The sequence below is a fragment of the Sander vitreus genome, chromosome 6 (assembly GCF_031162955.1).
Source record: "Sander vitreus isolate 19-12246 chromosome 6, sanVit1, whole genome shotgun sequence".
NCBI lineage: Eukaryota > Metazoa > Chordata > Actinopteri > Perciformes > Percidae > Sander > Sander vitreus.
In genome coordinates, this window is record NC_135860.1 from 4,214,905 (window position 1) to 4,242,274 (window position 27,370).

General features: G+C 43.1%; 2 protein-coding genes across 3 annotated transcripts in view; one reads left to right on the forward strand and one right to left on the reverse strand.

Annotated features, from left to right (window-relative positions):
• The first annotated feature begins 541 nt into the window (after positions 1-541).
• Positions 542-27,267, forward strand: ptpn23a (protein tyrosine phosphatase, non-receptor type 23, a). 2 transcript variants are annotated; one of them, XR_013502088.1, is made up of 25 exons: positions 542-797; positions 3,449-3,523; positions 4,981-5,108; positions 5,755-5,831; positions 7,610-7,659; positions 7,856-7,987; positions 8,072-8,152; positions 8,255-8,386; positions 8,505-8,552; positions 9,228-9,284; positions 10,096-10,154; positions 10,271-10,350; positions 10,727-10,841; positions 10,948-11,013; positions 11,441-11,586; positions 12,096-12,413; positions 12,793-12,947; positions 13,188-13,519; positions 14,248-16,771; positions 17,043-17,227; positions 17,353-17,457; positions 19,963-20,101; positions 21,098-21,211; positions 22,363-24,117; positions 27,008-27,267. XR_013502088.1 is itself a non-coding variant. In XM_078252138.1 (24 exons), exons 1-24 carry the CDS (start codon positions 714-716, stop codon positions 22,954-22,956), a joined length of 5,796 nt encoding a protein of 1,931 aa, XP_078108264.1. In that variant the 5' UTR covers positions 542-713; the 3' UTR covers positions 22,957-27,267. The 2 variants fall into 2 exon arrangements, 1 of the variants encoding a protein (XP_078108264.1); XM_078252138.1 differs by having other exon boundaries at positions 22,363-27,267.
• Positions 23,705-27,370, reverse strand: part of scap (SREBF chaperone) — a 49,767-nt gene continuing 46,101 nt past the window's right edge. Inside the window, 2 exon segments of the mRNA XM_078252139.1 lie at positions 23,705-27,195; positions 27,197-27,250. Of these exon segments, the coding sequence (XP_078108265.1) occupies positions 27,004-27,195; positions 27,197-27,250 (246 nt within the window). The 3' untranslated portion in view covers positions 23,705-27,003.

Here is a 27,370-nt window from a genome sequence, read left to right on the forward strand (position 1 = left end):
TTGTTTTGATGGTATTACATTACTTATTAATTATTCACACAATACAGTGGTAAACTGAGAATGACTTTGTAACTGCGTTGATGGTGATTCAGCACTGCATAAACCATTTTTGATTCTTCATGAATCTTCTTCTTTCATTTCTTGTAAAGTGTTGAAATTGAAGGAAAAAAAAATATCACCAAATTAGCAAAAAAACATGGACAAAAAGGAAAGTATTCAAGCATTGCACATATAATATATTGTGACCTGTCATATAATATTGTCACCCTGCACAAAAGTGTAGGCCTACAGCCTTGAAACAGTTATTGCACTTATTGTTTTAATGTAATATTTCTATTCTATATTTATGTTCTGTTGCAGGACTTTGCACGATTGTATGTTTATTCAATTTCCATATGTTTATTAACAAAACACACAAGGCAAATTCCATGCAAGTGAAACGTACTTAATAAACAAAAAAAATCTACTACTACTACATAAATCTCGTTCTGATTCTGACGACATTTCCCACGAACCCACGCGGCGGGTGCTGTAGTTAGGCGCTTACGTCACGTGCGCTCCCAGCTTCCGGTTGAAGTGTAAATGGATACATGACACAGTTGTTTGGAGGAAAAAGCTGCTTTTCTTCTTTTGGAAAACCGTTGACATTCACAAAACTACCGACGTGGGTTTGACATCGTAACGGCCGACAGTCCCGTGTAGACTCGGCCGCGATGGAGGCGGTTCCCCGAATGCCGATGATCTGGCTTGATCTGAAGGAGGCTGGGGAGTTCCAGTTCAGTCCGTGCGTCAGGCAGGTGAGCTGGGTGGGGAATGGAGCAACAGGGCTAAAGTCGAAAGTCAACCAAACAAGGATTATGGACGACTGGGTAACCCAACCAAGAGGCTAACGTTAGCCCCCGTTAAAACAGTTAGCCAGCTGTTACTCACTGTCGGGGATGGGATATTGTTTTCAGACCTTAGCTAGCTTTCTTATTCTGGCAAAGCTCCCTGACCACCGCCTTTTGTTTGCTAACGTTAGCTTCATGCTAGCTAATAATAAGCTAGCAGCTCAAGTCGAAGTTCATAATTAGCCCTCAAGTAGGTGGCTAACTATCGTTACTTGTGAATAAACCGCGTTAAAGGCAGAGGCACACATTGCCTCTTATTATTAAAATAACGAGCCTGGCTTCTCACGGCCCAGCCAGACTACCGACATAGAAAATAGTAAACAGTGATCTCATTGTCACATGCACCTGACCACAGCAGGTTCGTCACAAATGTAGAATCCCTGCCAAAGGACGGAAGACATGTCAAACCAGACATAATGTACGGATACTATCTATTTTATTTGCATGTCACTCTTTACATGCATTATAAAAAAAAGTTTCACCTGTTACAATACCTTTCTGACCTAAATCAGTTAAAGCTGGTGATTAAAAATGCAAACCATGAATAATAATCAGGAATACCCAGAACAAGGAAAGATATATATATATATATATATATAATAAACTGAACACAAAAGGCAAGAGGAGATGTGGGTGATGGATGATGTTTTAGATTTCATGACTTAACTCAGTGCTTTAAAATCAGTTGTTTTTGTGCGTATTGGAAGTGTGTGAAAGATAATTATAGGCTCTGAAATGTTGCTTCTTGTTACAAAGTGTGTCATAGTATAACATGTATATATTCTTATTATAATGGCATAACAACCTGATGTATAGTCAGGCGTGATGTCAGCGTATGTGATATTAAAAGGGGTTTCACAGTTGGATTGTTTTAATGCTCCCTGATTTTTGTTGTAATTGAGGTTGCAACACTGAAAAGCACATCCTACTTCCAAGCATCACAATATTTACAAGAAAAAAAGGCATATCATTATTGCGTTTTACTCATCTTTATCTGGTGACCCATTTTCCAGCACCTTCCTGGTGCAGTTAAAATAACTGCATAATCTTTGCCCTCGTGGGTTACTGTAACTCCTTTCTGTATTACTCCTGTGAGATATTTTGCAATGGACTGCCCACACCAACACCTTCATTTAATAATGCTTCTTGTCTTGTGGGACTTGTGTAAAATGTTTTCTTTCATTCACAGAGCAGCACTTAAAAGATGTTTTGTAGTGTTTCATGTGCAAATGTCTTTAAGTGACTTCTAACCTCAATATTAACCCATGCTTTGCTTAACCTTAATTACAACTTATTATTGAACAGTGGTAGTATTTCTTTTTTCATTTTAAACGCTGGATCTCATTTTGGAACGAGTCAGACTATATTACGTAATGTTACATTCCTTATAGGCACTAGTTCTATATCTGAGTCAGCTACAGTTTAATCTGTTTACCCAAACAAAAGGCAGAATAGCACATGCTTGGCTTGTAGAAGTCAGGACGATGCCTGCCTGTCTCGTTGCTGTGTCATGGTGGATCTATCAGGACACTTGTTGTGTCTCTCCTGCTTCCATGATTTCATTATAAACAAAAAACGGAAGCACTGGTAAAATAGTGAGCATGTCTGCAGGGTTGTTCACCTCCTGACCTGTCATTAAGTGGCTTGCTGCTTATTACCGTGGCTCATGGGGACAGGGAAAGTCTTGGCAAAGCATGATGGGAGAACTCCAAAGCTTATAGGAGAGTTTAAAATCTTTTTTATTTATTTTTTTAGTGCCAAAGATTAGTACATTGATGAATACATTGCAGTCAAAACAAAAGACATTTGGAGTGAATGTTAAAAACATTTATTTCCTAAACAGTTATCCTGCATGTCCAGTTTTGTTGAATGTGATTCTATTGTTGAAGCCAAAGCCTTAAAGTGCTCAAATTATGCTCATTTTCAGGTTCACAATTGTATTTAGAGGTTATATCAGAATATAGGTTTACATGGTTTAATTTTCAAAAAACACCATATTTTTGTTGTACTGCACATTGCTGCAGCTCCTCTTTTCACCCTGTGTGTTGAGCTCTCTGTTTTAGCTACAGAGTGATACATCTCACTTCTATTCCATCTTTGTTGGGAGTCGCACCTGCGCAGTAGCTAGGTAAGGACTACTAGCCAGTCAGAAGCAGAGTATTGGGGAGTGCCATGCTAGCAGCTAGGCGAGCATTATAACGTGTGTTACAAAGTGACCACGTTTGTCTCTGAAGTAAAGGCTGGACTACAGTAGAGATGTTTGGAGCAGTTTGTGATTTCTGTTGGAGATGGTAAGTCCCTTTGGGGTGGACTTTGAGCTTTTTCACTTTGTAAACCTATTGCATGCACAAAAAAGAGATATAACACAATAAAGGAAAGGGGAAAAAGCATAATATGAGCACTTATAAAAAACGTATTCCAGTCTGGAGGGTGTTTTTTTTCCTTCAAAACCTCAACAGCCTTTTTTTCAGAGTAAGCAAGGAAGGAACCTGTTTTTGTTTTTAGTTTTTAAATGTGCCACTTTTACCTACCTGTTCTTCCTGTCTCTTCTCCTCCAGTTCATCTTGAAGAATTATGGAGAGAATCCAGACACCTACAACGAACAGCTGAAGAAACTGGAGACACTGCGGCAGGTGGGGACTGTGTGAAACTTCTCCAGACACAGCAGAAACATTTTCTGTCTGACCTCTGTGACTCCATCTCTCCTGATATGGGTTCCTTTTAGAGCTGCCGATGAACACAGTGAAACGTATTCAGTTGTCTACTACAAATTCCATTTTAATACAGCAAACAAGAAAAACAAGCGCTCCCTGGTTACAGCCTCAGTTCATTTCTATGTATGACCACTACAAGTCGAAAAGTACAATAGGAAATGTCAGACTTACTAGTGCTATAAGTATCTGATGTTGCAGAAAACATACAAGGATCTCAAAAAAACAGTATTGTATAAGAAGGTTGCCGCAGCCTGCTGTGATTAAATGGTCTCAAAGATTTAGATAAACAGCACAAAGACAATATGGAGCTCGCCAGAAAGTTCTTATATAAAATGTTACTTGGCAGTGCCTGGTTTCTCTTGGTGTGTTGCCATCTCTCCGGTACTTGATGGTTAGGTAAATTGTTGAGATCAAGATTAACTTTATTGTCCCACATCGTGGGAAATTGTTCTTGGCCACTTAACCCATGCTGCAGCCATAGTAAAAACAAACACAGACAGCATGTACAAACAACAAATACTGTACAATACCATACCACAGACCGTACTATGGTCCTGATGGTGTATACAACCCAACATGGTGTTATGCAATGCATTAGTTAAACATTACTCAAAATAAATAAATAAAATAAATAAAAAAAAAAAAGAGCGCTCACAAGTACAATCTGCGTCGTCATGCAGGCCTGATGTGGTACTTTTTTGTCCTTTTTTTTTAAAGATTATTTTTTGGGGCTTTTCCGCCTTTGAATTTTTGACAGGACAGCTAGGTGAGAAAGGGGAGAGAGAGGGAAGACATGCAGGAAATCGCCACAGGTCGGACTCGAACCCTGGACCACCGCGTCGAGGCACAAACCTCTCAGTACATGTGCGCCTGCTCTACCCACTGACCCAACCCGGCCACAGTTATTTGTCCTTTTTGTGGCAAAATGAAATCTCTCTGCCATATCTGCAAATCTTTTGCAGAGATTCCACTTAAGATGGAAGGAAACCTATATCCCGTGCTTTACAACTACAGAACCCACTCTAAAATAAGTTGAGTTGGAGTTGAGCTCATTGTGATGAGAATGTAATCATACTGAATGTGTGTGCGTTTTTTTATTTTTATTTTATTTCCTTGGGGAAACTAATAGCAGATGAGTGGAGTGAAATGCTCAATCTTCCCACTAAGTGATATCTGCTGTTTTCCACTCAGTACTGATGTTTGCGTGCCAGGTTGCACATCCACCCCTGATCTGATCCCAGTCAGCATTCAAGTCCAAATAACACCTCAAAATGAGCTCTTTGGAAACGCCACCAAGATTCTGAAACTTGTAGGGTCATATGATGTCGTTAGGTCACAGTGTGTTTGATACACGGTATTTGTGTCTGTTTCAACAGAGTGCGGTAAATGTGACGAGGGATTTCGAGGGATGCAGCACACTGAGGAAGTACTTCGGCCAGCTGCATTACCTCCAGAGCCGAGTACCCATGGGAACGGGCCAGGAGGCTTCTGTTCCCATCTCATGGTAGTCACACACACACACACACACACACACACACACACACACACACACACAAAAATAGATGGAAGCACTACCTAGTGCTAGTGGTCGGAAACTTATTTTAGTGTCGCTTGGATAAAAATGTCAGCTCACTTGCCTGGATCCTTATGTACAGGAGTGGACAAAATAACAGGAACATTTTACTAAACAGTTGAATGCATGCAATGATCCCTTTCCATTCAGGATGTGTCCGAGTAGTTTTTAATAAATGGTTTGGTTCTAGAAGATTTGATTATAGGATTGTCCCTCCCTTTGTACAGAATGGGATCAGACTGATACTGTATATTTATTTGCTGATATTAACCTTTTGTTGAATATTAAAATTCCAGTCATATTGTCCTGCTCTAATGTGAACTTCCTACTTTACTACAGCAGCATGACATTAATGAAGTTCATTTGTTTTACTTTTAAACATTTCATTTATATGATTTCTTGAGCAAATGATTTGTAAGATAGCTTATAACTTGTATGTCTGTTTTTGTACTGTAGCTGTGTAGTTTTTCAAATGAATTGTACTGTTAACAAAATCATATCAAATATACACAGTCAACTCCATTGTATTTTTAATGTATGCTCTGTAATATACCCTTTTCTATCTTTGTTTGTGCAGGACAGAAATTTTCTCTGGAAAAACAGTCACCCACGATGACATCAGCTATGAGCAAGCCTGCATTCTCTACAATCTTGGTGAGTTATGTCACGCAGAGCAAGTTATGGTCTTGTTTTAAAGTAAACCAGCGACAAAACTTTGGAATTTGAACATAATAATTGAACCATTGTGATGAATCAATTATTATAATATTAGAGGTTAATAACTGGATGTGGTGCTGCAGGTGGTGGATTACTATAAATAGGCCTGCATAATTTACTTTTACAGGGGCTGTACAATTCTACAATTTTCTGTGTAAACTAGTTAAAACACAATTGGTCACTTAACAAGTCTTAATCATAAAAGACTTTTAGACTTTATTGTCCCCAAGGGGAAATTCTTATTCACAAAACCGTACATTATGGACAGCAGGCTTACAGAAAAACGTAGTACAAACATAACAGACTGGCATAAATTACACAAAAGAACACCGATATTAAGTTATTTTATTATGTTGTGGTCAAAAGCCCCTGAACATAGCTAAAACTAGCTAAAACCATTCATGATTTTAGTTTTTGTAGCACAGATTTCACATTTTCCGGAGTAATTGTCTCCTTTTCAAATGGAACCCTTCTTTAGTGCTCCTGCTCCTGCTGATTATTTTCTGGATTAATCAATTGTTCGATTAAACCTCAGAAAACAGTGAAAGGTGCCAAAGGTGATTTTTAACGATCTAAGCGCACGGCGTGAAGCGCATGGCGCAGGTGCGTTTAGGGTGTGTACGAATCCACTTTTGCTAGTTTAACGGTGAAAAAAAAGGGTCCGTGTGCCAGACGCATGGTTCAAAAGGGTTGGACTTAGTGTCTTAATAAATCGTAGGTGTGTTTTGGGCATAACGTGCAATAAACCAATCACAGTGTCCTCTCCCATTCCCTTTAAAAGACAGGTGCGTTGCTATTATGATGGAGGATTTGCTGAGCAGGAAGGAGAGATTTTCAGGAGAAGAAACTGTATATATGGCACGAGCACTATGCCACCAAAACGAGGTGAAACAGTCGTTAAAAAAAACAATGAAATGCTGTGTTATTGACTTCAGACCAGGTTTTTGTTGGTCAGTGGCACAATCACTTCCCGCTGCCTCAAGATAGCAATACGCCAAGAATGCACCTGAACACACCTCCCTGTAAGACCAGCACGCACATTGGTGCACAGATGGACGCAGGTGCATTTGCTATTTAAACAACGTGGGCGCTGGACAGGAAATTGAAAACTGTGTCAGTCTTAAACTAGCAAAGACACTTGCGTCGGGTGTTGCGTTGCGCCGGGTGCTAGATAGGGCCCAAGGTCTTCAAATTGATTTTTTTAGTCCAATTAACAGTAGAAAACCCAAAGATATTCAGTTTACTGTAACGTAAGATAAGGAAAAACATTAAAGTCCTCACATTTGAGAAGCTGGAACATGTTTGGCATTTTTGCATGAAAGATGAGTTACAGTTAACAAACAGTTGACCATAAATAATAAAGATAGTTGCAGATTAATTTTCTAGCGATCGACTAATTGTTTCAGCTCTAGCTACATGGCTACATCATGACTTTCTTTATGAAAGGTCCCTAATCGGATTTCTGTTTCTCTCCACTGTGCTTTATCAAACCACAAAAACTCACTGAGATAACATTTTAAGGAAATCAGAAACTAACCTACTGCAAGTAATAAGCTGCAGAGAAATGCTGATCATAGTCAACGTGTATGCCAAGCTGGCCAGTGTTTGCTGAACGTGAAAAGCAGAGTAGGGATTTCTGGCACACCTTCACCTACTTCCAAGTGGCATGGAAAAGGAAAAAAACCTTACTGAATCTATCTGTTGATTCTCCGTAGGGGCCCTGCACTCCATGTTAGGAGCCATGGATAACAGGGTGTCTGAGGAGGTAAGACACACACACACACACACACACACACACACACACACACACACTGTCTGTAGGATACCATTTGTAGGCTGGGATGTCTCTGCAGCACCACAATACTTAATTCAGAATGGTTTGACACATATTTTGCATTTAACAAATTATGCACAAACCTGTATGCACACACAGTCCCACTGACCCTCTGCTCTCCTTCCAGGGGATGAAGGTGTCGTGCACGCACTTCCAGTGCTCGGCGGGGGCGTTCTCCTACCTGAGAGACCATTTCAGCCACAACTTCAGCGTGGACATGAGCCACCAGATTCTTAACCTCAACATCAACCTTATGCTGGTAGGTTAACACGCATGCAAATAACACCCAAACACAAACACACAACTTGGAAAAATGTGCCATCAACCCGTGTCTGCCTCCCAGGGCCAGGCTCAGGAGTGTCTTCTGGAGAAGTCCATGTTGGACAACAGGAAGAGTTTCCTGGTCGCTCGCATCAGTGCTCAGGTCGACTTCTTACCATTAACTATTAATTACATTTAATTACATCATGTCATATCCACCAATTATTATAATATTAGAGCTTAATAACTGGATGTGGTGCTGCAGGTGGTGGATTACTATAAAGAGGCCTGCAGGGCTCTGGAGAACTCGGAGACTGCGTCTATGCTGGGAAAGATTCAGAAAGACTGGAAGAAACTGGTTCAGATGAAGATCTACTACTTTGCTTCTATTGCACATGTGAGTTGTGTGTGTGTGTGTGTGTGTGTGTGTGTGTGTGTGTGGTGTAATTCAGTGCATGTATGATTGTGCCTGTGTGTTGGCATTTGATTACAGTTTTGTTTTTTTCGCTAAACAGCTTCATATGGGAAAACAGGCCGAGGAGCAGCAGAAGTACGGCGAGCGGGTAGGACCAAAGTTCACATTAAAGATTTTTTTTTTCCCCTTCACTGTCAGGGTGCGGTGGCTTTGATACTGTTGGTCACTGCATTGTTCCAGACAGAAACCCCAGGCATTTACAAAGAATGAATGCATACTCAACCATTATTTGCAATATTTGTAAAGGTTTTGCAAGTAATTTAAAAAAGAAATTCCGCAAGAAAAACAAGAAAGAGAGCTTGCATATTTTCCGGCAGCTTTCCATATTAAATTAATGAAATTCTAAACCACTTCAACAAGCCAATGTCAACTAAAAATCAAGACTCTATTTTGACAAACTTCTTTGTAACTACGATTGGATGAACATTTCTTTCTTCTCAGGCGGCTTACGCTCCCTGGCTGTGAATTCCGCTTAAGAAGACCACATTTTTATCTTAAAGAAACACAGAAGTACTCTGAAATTCTAGCTCCTATTATTATTATTATTATTATTATTATTATTATTATTATTATTATTATTATTAGCTGTTATTTTGGGTCACAATAATCACTTAAACTTCTCTAAGCTGGTTTTTACTGTTGTCATAGTAAGCTGCTTTTCCCTTTGCTAAATGTCTCAATGTATCACTCTTCTTTCTTACTCCAGTTTTCCACTCCCCTGCATTTATTTCTGTTGCTTACTTAAATGTTCTGTTTCCAACAGTTGGCGTACCTGCAGAGCTCCCTGGACAAACTCAGTGAAGCCATCAAGCTGGCCAAGGTAGAATGGCACTGTCTTCCCAGCAACACATGATCGGATCTTTTTTGTGTCACTGTCTTTAGTTTTGTAAAATAACGTGAACACTTAAGGCCTCTTTACAGTCGCCATTCCCGACATGTCGCGCGACAACGTTACATCAAAATGACGTAGATCTCGCTGGCGCGCCAGGATTTAAAGTGCGTGACCAGAGGTCGTGCACCACTCTATTTTTTTCAGCGGCGCGCGACAAAGCGGAAACAGGAAGCATGGATGAGTTCGAGGGCAACCGGATGCCAGGACTCTCAGAGTGACTGCAAGTCTCTCTTGTAAACTTACTGGGTTAAGATGAGTTCTTTTATGGTGAATGAAAGGCTTGATCCGACGAAGTAGGTCAACGAATCGTTGTGCAGACATTCTGAAGTATTCAAACGGCTTCTCTTCGTCTATCATCCTCATTTATCTGCCGTTATTCAAAGGATAAACATTCCACCTTCTTTTTCTTTGCAAGCAGGCTCAAAAGCAGCTGTTCTTCCTCATCCATTGACTCCAATATCATCATAGCCACTGTTGACATTGACATCAATGCTGCTGCCAGTTCTGCCATTGTTTACCTTTTTCCTCTTCTTCTAGTCTGTAGAAATAACAAAGTCGGTAGCCTTTCCTCAGTTGATACCTCTGTTCAGGAGAAGACTAGTGATGCGACCACCATGCGCAAGTATAAATAGTTACGGCGCTCCCATGACGTCACACCGCCATGCGACAGGTCGGGAATGGCGAGTATACTGCACGTTTAACACACCAACTGTCCTTTGTCTTGTCTTGGTACAACCAGGGTCAACCTGACAGTGTGCAGGATGCCTTGAGATTCACCATGGACGTTATCGGGGGAAAGTGAGCAATAAATCTTGTGTCACAGTTTTGGTATTTTCATGTAGTTTCACCGCTGTCGTTCTTTTGATCAAAACCTGTAGACAATGTATGTTAAGATGTTGTCTTTTCACCTGCAGGTTTAATTCTGCGAAAAAGGACAATGACTTCATCTATCATGAGACGGTTCCTTCTCTGGAGACTCTGGCCTCAGTCAAAGGTAACAGGAAGTAGCTTCAGTGTGTTCACTCTCTTACATGCACGCAGCGCCTTTATCACTGTGTGCATGCAAAGCTGCATTTGTATATACTCTAGATGTATTTTGTTGAATGTATAGTGATGCAGAGTGATAGGAACAGCCCGTTGTGTGTCTTTGGCTGTGTTTAACAAGTGTATGTGACTCAGCAGGTTGCACCAATTCAAAATGTTGGACTTGTTACATTACTTTATAGATTATAAAGTGATTCTGTAGCTTCTGCTGTGGCTGTTTTGCAATTGATGAGATTTCCTCTCTCGTCTTCTGTTGATCTATTGTATATAAAATGACGCTTATGTGTTACTGCGCCAGTAAAAGCAGCTACTCTGTGCCCTTCTAGGTGCCCCACTGGTGAAAGCGCTACCAGTCAACCCCACAGACCCCAGTGTTACTGGACCAGACCTGTTTGCCAAGTTGGTGCCCATGGCTGCCCATGAAGCTTCTTCGCTGTACAGGTAGGCACCTTCAATCCTAAGTTGAAGATGAAAAAGAGTGTGTTTAGTCAGTCAAAAAAAGCTTACTAATGTCTGTGGTAATGGTTATGTTTTTGTTTTTTTCCAGTGAGGAGAAGGCCAAGCTGCTGAGGGACGTCATGATCAAGATTGAGAGCAAGAATGAAACACTAGAGTGAGTGTGTCTGTCTGTCTGTCTTGTCTGTCTGTCTTTTTTAAAATTTAAGTCTGGATGGTAAACTTAGTACTTTTGACATGCGTATGGACTGAGAATTGTCAGAAAGAATGACTTTAAATAACACGACACATGTAATGTTACCAATTTAAGTGCATTCCATAAAGTGATTGGGTAAATTCTTGTATGTATGTGTTCTCTATTCAAATTAACTAAAAATCCCACCACCCTCAGTTGATTCTTCAAATCAAAATGTCCATAAATCCAAAGATCAATTCCTACAAGAATCTATCATTTTTAAGAATCTTGGTACCTTTCGTGGCCATTCCATACTCTTATGTAATAGTGATTTACTGAAAGGAATAGATTTAATTTTGTACTACTTACTGTGTCAGTATGAGCTGACTGGTGTGGTCTCCTACTGCAGGCAGTTCATGGACTCTCTGGGCTTGGAGCCGGAGTCGGTGGACAACCTGGACATGTACAGCCACATCCCTCCGGTCCTGATGGAGAAGTGTGCTGCTCTCAGTGTCCGACCCGACACCGTCAAGAGTCTCATCCAGTCCATGCAGGGTCAGTGGCAACACACACACACATGCAGCAAAAGGGCCGCAGGTTGGAGTAAAACCCGGGCCCGCTGCTACGAGGAGTAAACCTCTATATATGGGCGCCCGCTCTACCAGCTGAGCTATCCGGGCGCCCTATAATTGTCTCTAATTAGCTAAAACAAATTAACAAGCAGGCCGTATGAAGACAAACCTTGACAGTTTAACGTTACATTTATTATGACAATTACTAAAATCATATGGATACTTTTTTAAGGTAATATTTAACTTACCATGACTTTTTAACATTTAAGGTTTTTTTTGAATATGTGATGGAGCTTTAGAAGAATAGCACCCAAACCATTTTGTACATAGTTTATAAACACAAACTTCTCTTGCAGCCTTTTAACTATGTTAGCAAGTGCCCTCCTGTCTGCACCCATTTGCCACACTTTTATGATTGCTTGTGTGTTCTATGCGGCACCTATTTGTGTGCTTCAGTATAAATGATGCCTGTCACATTCCTCGGCTCTGTAGGGCTCTCCGGTGTCTTCACCGATGTGGAGTCTTCACTGAGGGAGATCAGAGACGTCCTGGAGGCAGACGAGGCCGGCCTTCGAGCCCTCCAGGAGGCTGGCGGTCCTGCTGCAGGCGAGCTACACCCAGCAGCGCAGGCCCAGGCTCTGGCTGAGATCCACAGGGACCTGGAGAAGTACATGGAGGCCCATGAGAAGGCCAGTTTTACCAATACGGAGCTCCACCGGGCCATGAACCTGCACATCAGCAACCTGCGTCTGCTGGGTGGGCCACTGGAAGGTCTGAAAGAGGCCCTGCCCCGACCCCAGCTCAGCGAAGGTGAGGGGGTGTTTGGTGGTGAGGGTTTGAGTATGTGTGTGTAATTTAGCACAATGTGTTTATAGTTGTTCAAGAGCTGAAAAGGTTTCAGATGTTTAATTGTAAAGGGAAGCAGTGTCTGCTACATTGTGTTGTGAAACATAGGTACAGTATGTAGCTTATCTTATGGATTTAGATATAAACTCAATGGAAGTACAACTTTATTTAGTATACAGCACTTTTAAAAACCAGGATTACAAAATGTTTCACAATTACAAAGATGACATTTGCATGAGATTTAAAATGCTAAACGGATGTTTAGATGTATCAGTCATGCTGAATTCTATCTTATAATGTTATGAATCGTATTGTAACTCTCTGTGTGTGTACATGTATGCAGAGGAAGTAGCAGGGCTGCAGTGTATGAAGCGGATCCTGGGGAAGGTGCAGGAAATGAGGGAACAGAGAGGCTGTTTGGAGAAACAGCTCCGCGACCTCATCCAGCAGGACGACATCACCTCCACCCTCGTCACCACAGAAAGGGCAGACATGAAGGTATGATGTAGTCCACACAAAACATGCAGATTGTGACTTCATGTAAGAGTCTCCACGTTTAAATTGCACCAGTCAGTGGGTTTTGTAATATCTTGTGGCTTTTGTTTAAGTACTTGAGCTTTTTGGAGGTCTCCTAGGAGGCCATGTACTGTGGAGAGACAGTCGGCCAGGGCCAATAATCGGTCTATCCCTAAAAAAAATGTTAATCATAAAAATATAAACTAACCTGTGTCCTTCCAGCGTATATTTGAAGAGCAGCTGAAGAAGTACGAGCAGGTGAAGGTGTATATTGACCAGAATCTGGCAGCTCAGGAGAACATCCTGAAGGCCCTGACCGAGGCCAACGTCCAGTACGCCTCGGTTCGTAAAGGCCTGAGCCTGACTGAGCAGCAGTGGAACAGCACCGTGCAGGGACTGGTGGGCTCGTACGAAGCCTACGAGGACCTGATGAAGAAGTCTCAGGAGGGGAAGGAGTTCTACGACGACCTGGAGGCCAAAGCATCACGTTTGCTGGAAAGAGCGAAGACTCTATGCCAGACCAGGGCAGAGGACAGGAAGCCCGCCTTGGAAAAGTAAGGCAGACTTTGAAACAATAATGCTTTAATACCAGAAGTGAGACTTTTGGAAGTTTTAAATACAAGAAACCTGTATTTTTGAGTTACAGTGGATTACTGTCATAATATGAGCTGCAAAGATTTATGGATTAGTTAAAATAATCGCAAACTATTTTGATAATCGGTTTGAAAAAGAATCCACTTAAATGGGGATATTTTTCTATTTTCTTCACTCATCTATGACAGTAAACTAATATCTTTGAGCTGTGGAGAAAACGAGACATTTGATGACGTCATCTTGGGCTTTGGAACACACTGATCGACATTTTTCATCTTTTTATAGTCCAAACAACTAATCAATTAAATGAAGAAAAAAAAACCCGACAGATTAATCGAGAATGAAAATACCGGTAATGGGTTAGTTGCAGTGCTAGTCACAGTGATGCTCTGGCTCGCACAGTTAGACTCTTCCTGGTTTTTTTTAGCCTGCTGGTATCCTCCACTATACTTTCTTCTGTAAATGTAATCTAAAAAGTTTTGCTGCGATATTGGCTAAGTCACAAAGTGAAAACAACAAAGCGTTTTTCTATTTCACAACGTTGACCCCCCCAGATAGAAAAAGCAATTTAAGGAAACATTTGGCCTGATGGCAGAAGAGACAACTTTGTAATTATTTGACTTCTCTTTGGTGAAACTTCTATTTAAAATCCTGAATTTCACTTGCTCTCTGTTTGTCTCCTCCTCAGAGAGACCCAGAAGAAGCCCCCAGCACGGCCTACAGCAGCCAAGCCCTCCTTAAATACAAAGGCTTCAGATGTCGACTCTGCCTGCTCTAGCCTGGAGGATCCAGAGTTGGCCGAGCTTAGTGCAGCCATCTTGGCCTTGGGGGGTGACCTACCTGAGGAGCTCCGTAGCCTCCCGCCGGACATTCCTTCCTTTTCCAACACTGCAGCTCGTCTCCCCGGGCATGAAGCCTTCATGCATCCTTCTGCCAACCTGGGCGGCAGCAGCTCTCTGCCTTGGCCTGGTGCTCCAGCTGCTGGTCTTCATCGCTTCCCTGCCAACCTGCCTCCTCCAGAGCTCCTGGCACGGATTGCTCAGTTTCCTACTTCTGGGCCTCTACATGGACCTATGCCACGCGGAGCCCTTCCTCAGATGACTCCACAGATGCCTCCACAAATGCCGACTCAGGCAGCTGTGTCAGGTTATCGGCCACCCCCTCCTCAAGCCCCCCAACCTGGCCTTGTAGCCCCTGTCCCGGTTCGGCCCTCGACCACCACCGTGGATAGCATCCAGGGCCCCATCCCCAGCTACGCCTCTACACCACACCACCATGTCCCCCCTGCAGCCTCAACTGGCTACACTGTACCTCCACAAATGGGGGCCTACCCCCAGTTTGTGCCCCGACCAGGGATGCCCATTCAAGGCCCATCCCAACCACAGCAGCAGAAGCAGCTGCAGCCGTACCCTCAGCCCACTGGTCAACCACTGCCTCAGGGGTACCAGCCTGGACCAAGGGCTATTCCTGGCCCTCACCCTCATCTCCAGGCTCAGCAAGCCTACCCACATGGATATATGCCCCCTCAGCCTGGTGGGCCCCCCCATTACCAGCACGCATTCCCAGGTCAGCTGCAGCCACATCAACAACAAAATGGCTATCAGCCCCAGCCTCAGATACCCCAAGGCTACCAGACTCCACAGGGTTACGTGCCCCAGCAGCACCCTCAGTTGATGCCAGGCTCCATGCCAAGGCCACCTCAGGGCCAGATGCCACCTCAAACTTCTCAGCCAGCACCTCCTCCATCTCAACCCTACCTGCCCCACCCCCACCAACAGATGCCCCCTGGACTCCCTCACCAACACATGTTGCCACATCAGCAACAAATCTCAATGCCCCCTAACGCCCAGCAGATTCCGCACCACCCACAGATGCAGATACCGGGTGGTCCCAGAGGACAAATGCCCCCCACAAGTCAGCCAATGCCACCAGTCTCGCAGAACTACATGCCCCCCAGTAGCCAGCCCCTTCACCCTACCCTGCACCCACAGATGTCCCCAGCCTCACAACCTCATATGGTCCCTGGTCCTCAGGTCCACCTGCCAAGGGGCCCTATGCCACAGATGCCCCCCAGTGCACTACCCCAACAACATCACCCCCACCCCGGACAGCCTCCTATACCAAACATGCCCCAACAGCCCATGCGGATGCAGAGCCAACCACAGGCTCAGCCCCCTCATTCTGGGGGAGTGTGCTACCCTGGAGGGGCTCCAATGATGCCTCAGCAGCCCCTGGCACCACAGCCTGCAGCTTCCCAACAACCTCAGGCTCCCCTTCCCATGACCCATCCGCAGCCCTCTACTATGTACCCTTCAGCTCCAGGAGTGAATGTACCTGCAAGTGCCCCCCAGCAACCCACTGCCATGGGCCCACATGGTCCACACGTTCCCCCCGCTCAGCACATGATCCAGCCCTCTCCTGGAGGTCCTTCAGTGGCTCAAGCACCCAACGCTGTCCCTCCTTCCCCTTCGCCTTCCCCCTCCCCATCTCCCTCTCCAGGTCCTACCTCTCTAAGTCTGAACCCCCAGCAGAGACCCACCCCAGCCCCCACCCCTGGAGGTACAGCTCTACCCACTCTTCCCTCTCCTTCTGCTGTCTCTCCCTCCACATCGCAGTTTCAGCGGCAGAACTCAAGCACAGATGACCTCCTCTCTTCGAGCCCCGAGAGTCAACCTGGAGGCACCAAGGCCCCCACCAATGTCCTCCAACCCACCAAAGCTGATCCACAGGATGGGGAGCGACGCAAGAAGAGCTCCCAGGCAGTTCTCCTGATCCAGGGCGACCCTTACCAAACCCCAGAGCGTGTTGCCCGTCTTCACGGTGAACTTGAACGTTACAGAGCCCAGGTAGATTCCCTGGAGCACCCCTCAGAGAATGAGGGTGGCCTGTCGGTGTTGGACGCCCGCTGGAAAGAGCTCCAGGACCAGCAGGAGAAGGACGCTCGCCAACTCTCGATCGCAATCGCCCGCTGCTACACCATGAAGAACCGTCACCAGGACATCATGCCCTACGACCTCAACCGCGTGGTGCTGCAATCGGGCAAAGATGACTACATCAACGCCAGCTATGTGGAAGACTTGTCGCCATACTGCCCACGCCTTATTGCCACACAGGCTCCGCTCACTGGCACAGCGGCAGACTTCTGGCTGATGGTGTATGAGCAGAAGGTGTCTATGGTTGTCATGCTGGTTTCAGAGCAGGAGCTGGAAAAGGTATTGAGTTTAGTTTAGTTTTCACTGTGTTTACTATAGAAGCGATTAAAACAACATATGGTCTGCAGCTGCAGAACATTTAAAGAGACATTTTTTAAAAACATTTTTCTAATTTATACAAACAATATAGAATAATAATAATAAAAAAAAAGTTTCTTTTTGGAAACGGCTCATATAGATACACCCTGTAAATGTAATTTCCTTATTCTTTAACTACCGTATTTTTTTTTTTTTCGTCTGTTTTTAATGTTGTCTTCTGGATCTCTCCCAGGGAAAAGTTGTGCGCTACTTCCCTACGGAGCGCGGCCAGCAGGTCTCTCAGGGAGCAATCACACTCAGCCTGACCACGCAGAAGACCACACCGACACACGTTGAGCGCATGATCAGCCTGCAGTACCGCGACCAAAGCCTAAAACGCACTGTCGTCCATCTCCAGTTCACCTCCTGGCCAGAGCTGTGAGTCGTATATTTTTATTAACTAGTTTCTGTAGAAAATACACGTTTCGAGGTTGTTGTTGGTCTTTATTACTCTCACATTTATTTAATCAGAGGAGTCATCGTTTCTTCATATTTCTCATCAGGGGTCTTCCTGACAGCAAGAGCAACCTGCTGCGATTCATCCAGGAGGTTCATGGACACTACTTCCACCAGAGGCCCTTACACACACCTGTCGTGGTGCACTGCAGGTGAGTGTGTGTCACAGTGTGTTGAAATCCCTCAGTATATATTCAAGATTGCCAAACGATGCTTAATTCAAAGTAGCCGTTTATCCTGCAAGCTGCAATCCAGCATTACATTTCTATTAGAGCCCAACCGATATATCAGCGGGCCGATATTAGGCATTTTCCAAACTATCGTTACTGGCATTTATAATGGCCGATACATGAATATTTAAAAAATAAAATAAAAACAGACAAAACACCCTTCAACCATGTTATGAGTGTTGGTGTTGCATAGTTTGTCCACCAGAGGGCGCTCTACGTCCCTGTTGGCAACACTCGTGTTTAACCCTTTAAGTTTCATATCTTAAGTTTGTATTTTTATAAATTTTATTTATCAGAACTTTAATATATTTTGATGTTCCTCTGTTCTATTGTGACAATAAAACAAACACGTTTATTTTTAAACTGCATTATCATAATATTTTAGTGAGGATAGCTACATAGCTATAGCTACAAATAACTAATGTAAGGGAAATCTGTTTATGTTTTGTTATGCGTTTCTGGATTATTATTATTATTATTTTTATTTTATTTTATTTATTTTTTTTTAAGATTATTTTTTTGGGGCTTTTCCCTTTTTATTGTAGTGACAGTGGATAGACGTGAAAGGGGGAGAGAGATGGGGCATGACACGCAGCATAGGGCCGCAAGTTGGAATTCGAACCCGGGCCGCTGCAGGACTCAGCCAACATGGGGCGAACACTCTTACTGGGTGAGCCTGAGGCCGCCCCCTGGATTTTCTTTTTAAAATATATATCGGCCGATATATCGGAATGTTGGATTTTTAAATCACCAAATATTTGTATCGATATCGGCCTTAAAAGTCCTTTATCGGTCAGGCTCTAATTTCTTTAGTGTCTTTTAAAAGGGATGGTACAGAGACCTATTTCACAAAAGCGATTTGACTGTTAACACGCAGATGGTAACAGTGGTGATGGTGACAGCATCAAGTTTATAAATAAGCGTTCTATTCAAATTGCAGATAAATTGACCATCCGAAAGAACTTTGCATGTTCATGCAGGTATGTTTTTTTTGTTTTTTTTTATTAGTGAAACATGAACAAGATGTCATGTTGCAAAAATGATCAAATGTGTCCCTAATCTGTGGCATTCTCAAACGCACGGGGCCGGGACCCAAAAGGGTTATTAAAAGGGTTAAAAGAGCCCCTCAGCAAAATAAAAGTTTGGTTTTTACTTTAAATCACTAGAAATGAATCCAGTTCAAAAAAAAAAAAAAGTACAATAAAGAGGTTTCAGTCTCACCGCTGAAATCTAGTTAAATGAAATTCTAAGCCTGCAGGTGATCCTTCAGTACCAGTTCCTCAGCCACCTGGTCTCAACCTGTGTTCTTTTCCCTTTCAAAAAGAAGCTCACATTTTCTCGGTTAATTACCAAATTAACCTTTCAATTTCCAACACAGAAGTACTTTAATTGTTTTTATTGGGGCATTTTTAGGCCTTTATTGACAGGACAGCTGAAGATATGGAAGGGGGGAGAGAGAGGGGGGAGGGACATGCAGCAAAGGGCTGCAGGTCGGAGTCGAACCCAGGCCCGCTGCGTCGAGGAGTGACGGATCCACTTTGGCAACACGACTGAAGCGTGGTGTCGCGACGTAATACATCCATGGTTGATGCTCTACGCCCTTGACCGGCAGCTGATTGGATGAACGCGTGACGTGGGTCTGGCTACTCCCAAATTTTCATGGCGGCTCGTTCGGAATACGATGTCGTATTTTACGAAAAAAGTTCACCAAAATGTGTTTCTAAAAAACATTTTAAGCGAGAAATAGGCCATCCAGTTGCTGAATCTGTCTTCATTTCAGATCGACAAAGGTCAGTTTGAAAGATTTTCGTCTACTTCCATTGGATAGTCGCGTCGCGTTCAATGGATTCTTTTGAATAAAGATGGATCGGCCAGGTTTTTGGACGCGGAGCATTTTTTCAAATGCAGTGCCGCCTTCCCGGAATGCTTTGCAGACGGGTTAAAGTCACTTGACGTCACCCATAGGAATAGAGTGGAGTGCGTCGCACGGCCAGGTGGATCTGCACGGTGCCACAAAGTCAAAACTAAACTTATGAATAAAAAATAAGATTAGATAAGCCTTTATTGAACCACAGAGGAATGAAATGTGTTTGTTGCAGCAAGAAATAATTACAGATAAATAGTGAAAGTAAAAAATAAACGAGGTATATAAAATTTAAATATGAAAAAGGAAACATGAACTATACAAGAGCAATTAAAGACAAAAGTACAAGGCAAAAATGATAGTGCTGGGACGTGATTACTAGGTATTGTGTACATCCTAAATAGCACCTGGAAACAATATACAAATTGTGTTGTTTTTCAGGTTCAAAATACAGCACTGACACATCAGACGATCTCGTTCCTTGATCCACGGTCATTTGAACTCAATCAGTGATGTGGTGAGAGTGTTGCTAATCAGCCTGTACTCTTGTCTGTGTGTCTCAGCTCGGGCGTGGGACGCACCGGCGTCTTCTGTCTCCTGTACGCTGCGCTGCAGGAGCTGGAGGCAGGAAACGGGATCCCAGACCTTCCAGTGCTGGTGAAGAAGATGAGACAACAGAGGAAGAACATGCTTCAGGAGAAGGTCAGACACACTGAACGCTGAAGCTGTGTTTGGACTTTGTATTTGAAAGCTGCAGTAGGCAGGGTTGGGCAGGTGGTAATTGTTAGGACTTCATCACCAAAATGAATTCAGCGTGACATCGGTAGACTGTGCACTCCTTGGTCATGAATTTCCTCCTGGTGGCTGATGGGAGATCAGACGATAGGAGGTGGATAAAGTTTTCCTGATTCCAATCTGAGAAGAATAACAATTTTTGTAAAAAGCAATTTCCTGGATAACTGTTAATAAGGTGACTGCATTGTACAGTGCTCAGCATAAGTGAATAAACCCATGCTAAAGTTGACTAAAAAGAGGAATAAATAAATGGGGTACTTTCCATAAGATCATCTCTCAATGCAAATCAAACCATCTATTAGGCTAACTGAAATAAAACCATGCCAGTCTCTAGGTATGGTGAAGGGGATGTGATGATGTGGGGGGGCTATTTTAATTCCAAAGGCCAAGGGAACTTTATCAGGATCATAGTATCCTGGATCCATGAAATAACTGGCCTTTAAAAATACAAATCTGCCTGCCTCTATGGGAATTTAACATAGGGGTGTACTTACTTATGCCCCCTGTATTTTAAGGAAGAACATTTATTTATTTACGGTACATTATTCATTCACAAAGAAAACTGGTGTCCTAAAAGATTGGATTTTTCCTCATTTTTTTTAATTAAGGCATTAAGATCAATTTCCAAATGAAGATTTTTTTTTTTTATTCCTCTTTTTAGCCAACTTTAGCATGGGTTTATTCACTTATGCTGAGCACTGTAGCTCCACTTTGTGGTTTCTTCTGATGATATACTGTAGGTGCTGATACATCCTGCATAGTGCAGCTGACTCAATAAGGGTTGTAAAAATAGCAGGATAAATTTAAATTCACAACACAAATATAGTACATAAACCTCAGGGGGAAAAGATTTTCGCATATGAAAAGGCTTTATTTTAATCGTCTCTTTTGCGCCGTCTCCAGCTCCACCTGAAGTTCTGCTATGAGGCCGTGTTGAAGCACGCTGAGCAGGTCCTTCAGAGACACGGGATCACTACCGCCACCTGCAGCAAGAACACCAACTCTGCAGCCACAAAGGTTTGACACTGTCAAAGTCCAAAGTTTTCGGATTCACTTGCCTCTGTGCCCAGACGATGTGACTACCTTTTCAGTATGTAGTTTGAAAACTGACCTGATTTTTATTTATTTTTTTAACCTAACTGAGCCTCAGTATCCCATAGGAAACAAAACTCCATTCACTCCCATTATATTGCAGAAATCTGCAGGCAGAACTACCAGACCATTATCTTAACTACCTAACTATCTGCGTGAGAAAATGTCTTTTCTTTATAATTGGGGGGGGGGGGATCTGACTCTTTAGTGTTATTCATAACATGTCTTTGAAGTCTAAATGTTTTCCGTCATCAAAGCAGTAGAATAGAAGAGCTTTTCCTCTAGTGAACTTATTGAATGTCATTCCCTGATAGCTCCAACCTTTTTAATCATTCTCACTTTAGTTGTAATGCTGTATTATCTTATATTTTGCTCACCTGATTGTTCCAAAGGATTTCTACATGTTCTGGTCAGACGAGGTAACCCCTTTTATTATCAGTAAAGTTGTCAGTAGAGCAGCAGGAGTCATTCATTATAAATACATTGTATTATTATAAGTAGGGTTGGGTATCGTTTGGGTTTTTTCCCATACCGGTGTTAAAACGGTGCCGGTGCCTGAACCGATACTTATAAAATAGGGGAATGGGGTTTTACAATAACTTTGAATGCACCACGAGGCTTACTAGTTTCAAGTGAACGCACCATCTGTGTTTTTCCGACAAAAGCAGCTGCACACTGCTTAACGTCCCACTGTTGGAATCCTCTACAGTGAAATACAGACAGACTTCACACCGTTTAGCTATCAGCATTTTAACCATGTTTAAACCAGCTGCTAGCTAACGGTAGGCTAACATTACCTTCTGTCAAGTGAAGTGTTAACTAGCGTCACGTGCAGCGATGCTTCTGTTGCCTTTAACGTCTGTTTCGGAGCATCAGAGAGCAGCGCAAAAGGCATTTAATTGGCACCGAAATCTGCGTTGCGATTCGGTCCGGTAGATACCGAATGTTTAGGCATAGGTGCCGTATTAGCACCGGGTTTCATTGCCCAACCCTAATTATAAGTTAGAGGCACTTTAGTTTCTTTGTGTCTCTTCTTATCTGAACATTTCTCTTTTCTGAACCTTCCCTCTGGTCAGCCTTACCCGAGACAGGAGTCCCAGCAGGACCTCGTCCTCGGTGGTGACATGCCTATCAGCTCCATCCAAGCCACCATCGCCAAGCTCAGCATCCGGCCACCGAGCGCCACAGACCCAGCCATGGAGGCCGCCTATGGCCTGGAGGAGCAGGTTGGCACCATCTTAACCGTCCTTGACTCGCCGGGTGAAGTCCAGCTGCTCCAGGACCTCTATCCATCCACAGATCCCCAGCCCCCCTCCTCTTTCAGCCCGCCTCTCACCTGCCCTACCCACTCTCCACCACCGCCCAACGGCCTGGACGCGGCCTCCCCCTCCACGCCCCCATCAGCCAACCACCAGCCAGCCCCGGAGGCTACGCCCAGCGCCAGCCCGCCCCCTGCTTGCCCTGCTCCGGCTCCCTCATCGCTGGAGCTGCTGGCCGCGATGACACCCGAGGCCTTCTCCATGGAGGGAGGGGGCAAAGGGAAGCACAGGGTGACCAAGCAGAGCTTCTTGCAGCCAGCGGAGGGTCAGGGTCTCCACGGGACTCGAGGGGAGGAAGGCGACGACCCGCTCAGCAGCCTGGACCCGCTCTGGGGCCTCGGCAAGCGCTGAGACGAGTCCACGGATCGCTGCCCTTCTCTCGCTTTACCACCAGGCATTAGTGAAGGCCTCTAGCTCTTTCTAATCCTGCTTATAATAAGAAAACAAACCAAAACACTGAATCCTGAGAGTGTGAGACATTTTTGCAGTATTGATTACCAAGACGTGCCTGGTGGCAGACGGTAGGGGTTCAGTTTTGAAGTTTGGGCTTTAGCGGTGCGATCCCTGAAACACAAATACACTAGCTGCTCCTTCAATCACTGGTGGCTTCTGGGACCAGATCACTATGCACTTGTCTGTATTCCTTCTGTCGCTCTTTGCTGCTTTTCTTTCTATGTTTGGATGTTCTGCACTCCCAGCACCAGATCTGGGCCAAAAAAAAAATAAAAAATCCCAGAATGCACTCCACTTTTCATAGCCCCTTTCACAGGGTGTGATGGTGTTCGGCTGCTCTTCTCTGCAATTGTTTTGAACTGGAATAATGGATGCATGGAGTTGCAGGCAGGCCGGAGGAGTGGGTGGAGTTATCTTAAGGACACAAACACCTGTAACTCAATCAGTGTGTATAGCTCAGTTGTCATGGTAACACAGAGCAGCATACAAATCCGCACATCTTAACAAGTTGATTATTTGTCTTCATCAGTAACACTGTAAATACCTTACATAAAGTTAGACTACTCCAAATGTCCTAGTAAACTTTCACTAATCATTCATTATTGTAAAAAAAAAAAATTAAATAAATCCAGTAGACAGACAACTGTTGTGGTATCAAAGCCTCTTTCTTTATTTGAAAATTAGTACAAATTCAGCGCTTTTTTTGTGTTACAAAATAGTAAATTAAATAACCTCCACTACTACCAATAAAGGGAGGAGACTTAAATGTTAGAGTTTAGGTTTTTTTCCTGCCACAGCTCTGATTTTCCCGACAGCTGTCTAAACAGTAAGAAATGAAATGATACATCTGATTTCTACTTGTTTAGGCAGCAGGTGGAGGATCAGATGTGGACCACAAAGCGTTAATTTCAGAGCTCTGCCGTTATTGTGAGGATGCAGCCACAGGACATGTTCCTTTACCAACTCAAAGGACAGGAGGATGTCACGGCTGCACCCACAGACTTTTGATATGGTACACTGACAGCCGGATGAATGAAAGCAACATGAAAGGATGAAAAGGTATGTTTGAAGCAGCAGTAACGAGCATGGTTTACTCAAATAAATTGGGCAGAATCATATTAACTGACAAAGTAGTGTTGGAAATGGACTGTTACAAGGCCAAGTCCAAAAACATTCAAAAGAAGCTAAAATTCAAGTGAAATTGCCACACCACCCCTCTTTAAAGGAATAGCTAGACATTTTGGGAAATGCTTTTAATTAGCTGACTGGTGAACTGTTAGACGAGGAGACACCACTCTTATATAAGACAAAGGTACAGCCAGCAGGTTAGTTTAGCACAAAGAGCGGAAAGGGGAGAACAACCAGCCTGGCTCAGTCACCATCACTTCTTAAGCTAGCTAGCTAACTAATTAACACATTATATTATATAAGATAAGATAAACTGTATTGATCCCACACCGTAGAAATTCACTTGTTACAGCAACTCACTAGTCAAAAAAAGCAAAGGAAAGAAGTGATATCTTGTTTATTTAATTGGTATTAAAAAAAAGATAGAACCAACGTTGCTGGTCGGTAAATTTGGTTAGCATCTGAGAGAGCCAGACTAACGTTTCCCCATTTCCAGTCTGTGTAACCTAGCTAACGTTAGCTAAACTGATGCTAGCTTTAAGTTAACTGTTAGTTTAATATTAAACGGAGTGGTATCGACCTTCTTATTCAAATCTCCCTGCCAGAAAGCGAAAAACGTTAAGCAGATTTCCCAAAACGTCCAACTTTTGCTTTAAATCAAATTCACATTGCTAGAAAACATGAGTAAAAAAAACAAAAACTACACATTTTCCCGTTTCTAACGCTTTCTCGACTACCGTTTACAACAGAAAACTGGCTACAATGCCGAGCATGTCACAAGTCTGGTTTCTGTGACACGCAGTCCCAAGTAAACGATAACACTGAAAACCACCATTTCCAGATGCTTGTTTTGTGCAGAATGGAAACCACTTGCTGAATTAAAGATTTAAACAGTACCATACCAGTGTATTCTTTGGCTCTGCCCACTGAATTTTAAACCAACCAATTTACTTTATATTAGAGTTTTGAAGCATAGCTACATAAATAGAATCTGCTCTGCTCATGTGCAACATTTCAATCAAACATATCTTTATCAGGCCCAAAGCATTTCCACAAGCATACAAAGAGATATATATATATACACACACACACACACACATACATTGCTTCATCCTCCAATTGTTGTCACCTGTGGCTGAGTACTAGGAATAGAGTACACCGTTGCCCTGGGCGTTTGGAGTTACGTATATCATGTGAAATTAAATGTTTTATGCCTCATTAAGATGTATGATTAATCAAAACTTTGCACAGTAACAGTAGATAAAAAATGATTGTGGGAGCACAGAAACGGTGTGCAAATTCTATTTCTTTCTGCCTTGATGTTTCTTTTTTGGTCCAGCACCTGTCAAAATTTAAATCCATGACTTTATTTAGCAAAAGTGATATTTGTCTTTCTGAGCATGTGCAGAGCTACTGCACAAATCTAAAAAATGAAATATTTTCTAATGGCTGAAAGGAACTTAATCACAATGCTGTAAACTGTTTTAATTGGAGCTTATATATTATGTTTTATTAGCTTATAGGGGCATAAAACAAGCCACGTTTTAAAAATATTTTTGGCCAAAAAACGAAAATGCAGGAGTGAAAAGTTGAATCAGTTACAGTTAACTGTGATTTAAAAAAAAAAAAATCTCTAAAAGGGCACAATTTATAAAAACAGCCATTGTAAACATGACGTCAGCTAATGACAATCTGTGCCGAACAAAGTCAGTATTCTCATCCAAAATTCAAGCAGTTTGGAAAATGGAGGTAGCACACATCAGTAACCCCAGAATCAGAGGCTGGGATAAAAGGAGGAACCTTTCCTACTACAGCCCCCAAATTTCATAAAAACAAACGCTTCAGTGTTTCCAGTTCAATATCACAAATTGTTTTAGAACCACAGCCCCAACCCCACCAAAAAAACAATCACCATTTACATTTATGTCATTATTTCCACATTGTTATATTCATGTTAAAGAGCTGGGATTAGCCATTCATAAACAAACTGTTATTTAAAAAAAAAAAAAGTATCGCTAATAAATAATAGATTTATACATAAAAAAAACAGCCCCCTATGGAGGTTTACTTTATACAGTAATCATCAGTTATCCCTCACACACACACACACTCACATTTCACGCATAACCAAACCATTTTTGTTCTCAGCAGTATTTTTGCCATAAAAAAGGGCCTAGATTCATTCATTCAGTCTCCAACACACATATACGTACGCACGTACGTGTAACTGCAGCTCATCCCAACAGGCCGTAGACCCATAGAGCTTGCTGTGGCTGCACTTTGCTGTTGAGCGAAAGAGGCAGCAGGAATATTAAAATATAAGGAGACAGTTTTATCTTCCTCTCTGGGTGGGTGGGGTCACAGTGAAGCCCCAACCGTACAAGCAGCATAGAGGGCAGAGCCATAAAACAAACACGCATTTAAAAAAAAAAAAAGCACAGACTGGTGACTGGTGGATACTCTTTAAATGAGAAACATCCAGCTTTTCTTAAACGAACCTCCAGACCCTCGTAAATGTCAACAGTTCGGTATCAAGGGTCTGTCACTCTCCTCCGATAAAATGCAGCAGGTTGCACAGTCACTCCTCAGCTTTTTTTTTTCCTTCATCATTACATCCAGGCTTGTACTTAAAACATCTAAATAAAAAAAAGAGCCTTGTGCGCAGATGGAAACCAGTCTAATGATCTCCTTTGGGTGTCAGAAACAAAAAAAAGAAAGCAAAAAAACAAACGGGAAGTGACGGAGCTGGAAATGATGTTCCGAGTGCATGTTTTTGTTCCCACCGCCATCAACGACTTGCCCTCCATCCGTCTCTCCTCAGTCTAGTTTCTCGAGCACAGAGGGCACGTACACCAGGCTGAGCTCGCTGCCGAAGTCGCAGATGATGGCGGCGTTGTCGAGCACCAGCAGCTGCCGGACGCCCTGTCCGTCGCTGCTCTGGCCCAGGTAGACTGTCTGCAGCAGGTCACCGAAGTTCAGGTCCCAAAACGAGACGCAGCCCTGGCCCCCCTGTCACCAGGAGAGACTCGGAGATCACTCCCAGACTGGCCCCACAGCCCACCTCCTGGGGAGGAGAGAGGGGTAAGGTCGACTCACCAGGGAACAAACTGAGTGGTACATTATGTTGTAGTATTGTTTGGCAAATTTAAGATTATTATTTTTTTCTTATTAATTCACAGACAAA

Coding starts and splice junctions, on each gene's coding strand:
- ptpn23a (XM_078252138.1), top strand. CDS start 714: ATGGAGGCGGTTCCCCGAATGCCGATGATCTGGCTTGATCTGAAGGAG. Junction 5,832..7,609: donor CTGCATTCTCTACAATCTTG/GTGAGTTATGTC, acceptor GATTCTCCGTAG/GGGCCCTGCACTCCATGTTA. Junction 21,212..22,362: donor CCAACTCTGCAGCCACAAAG/GTTTGACACTGT, acceptor CCCTCTGGTCAG/CCTTACCCGAGACAGGAGTC.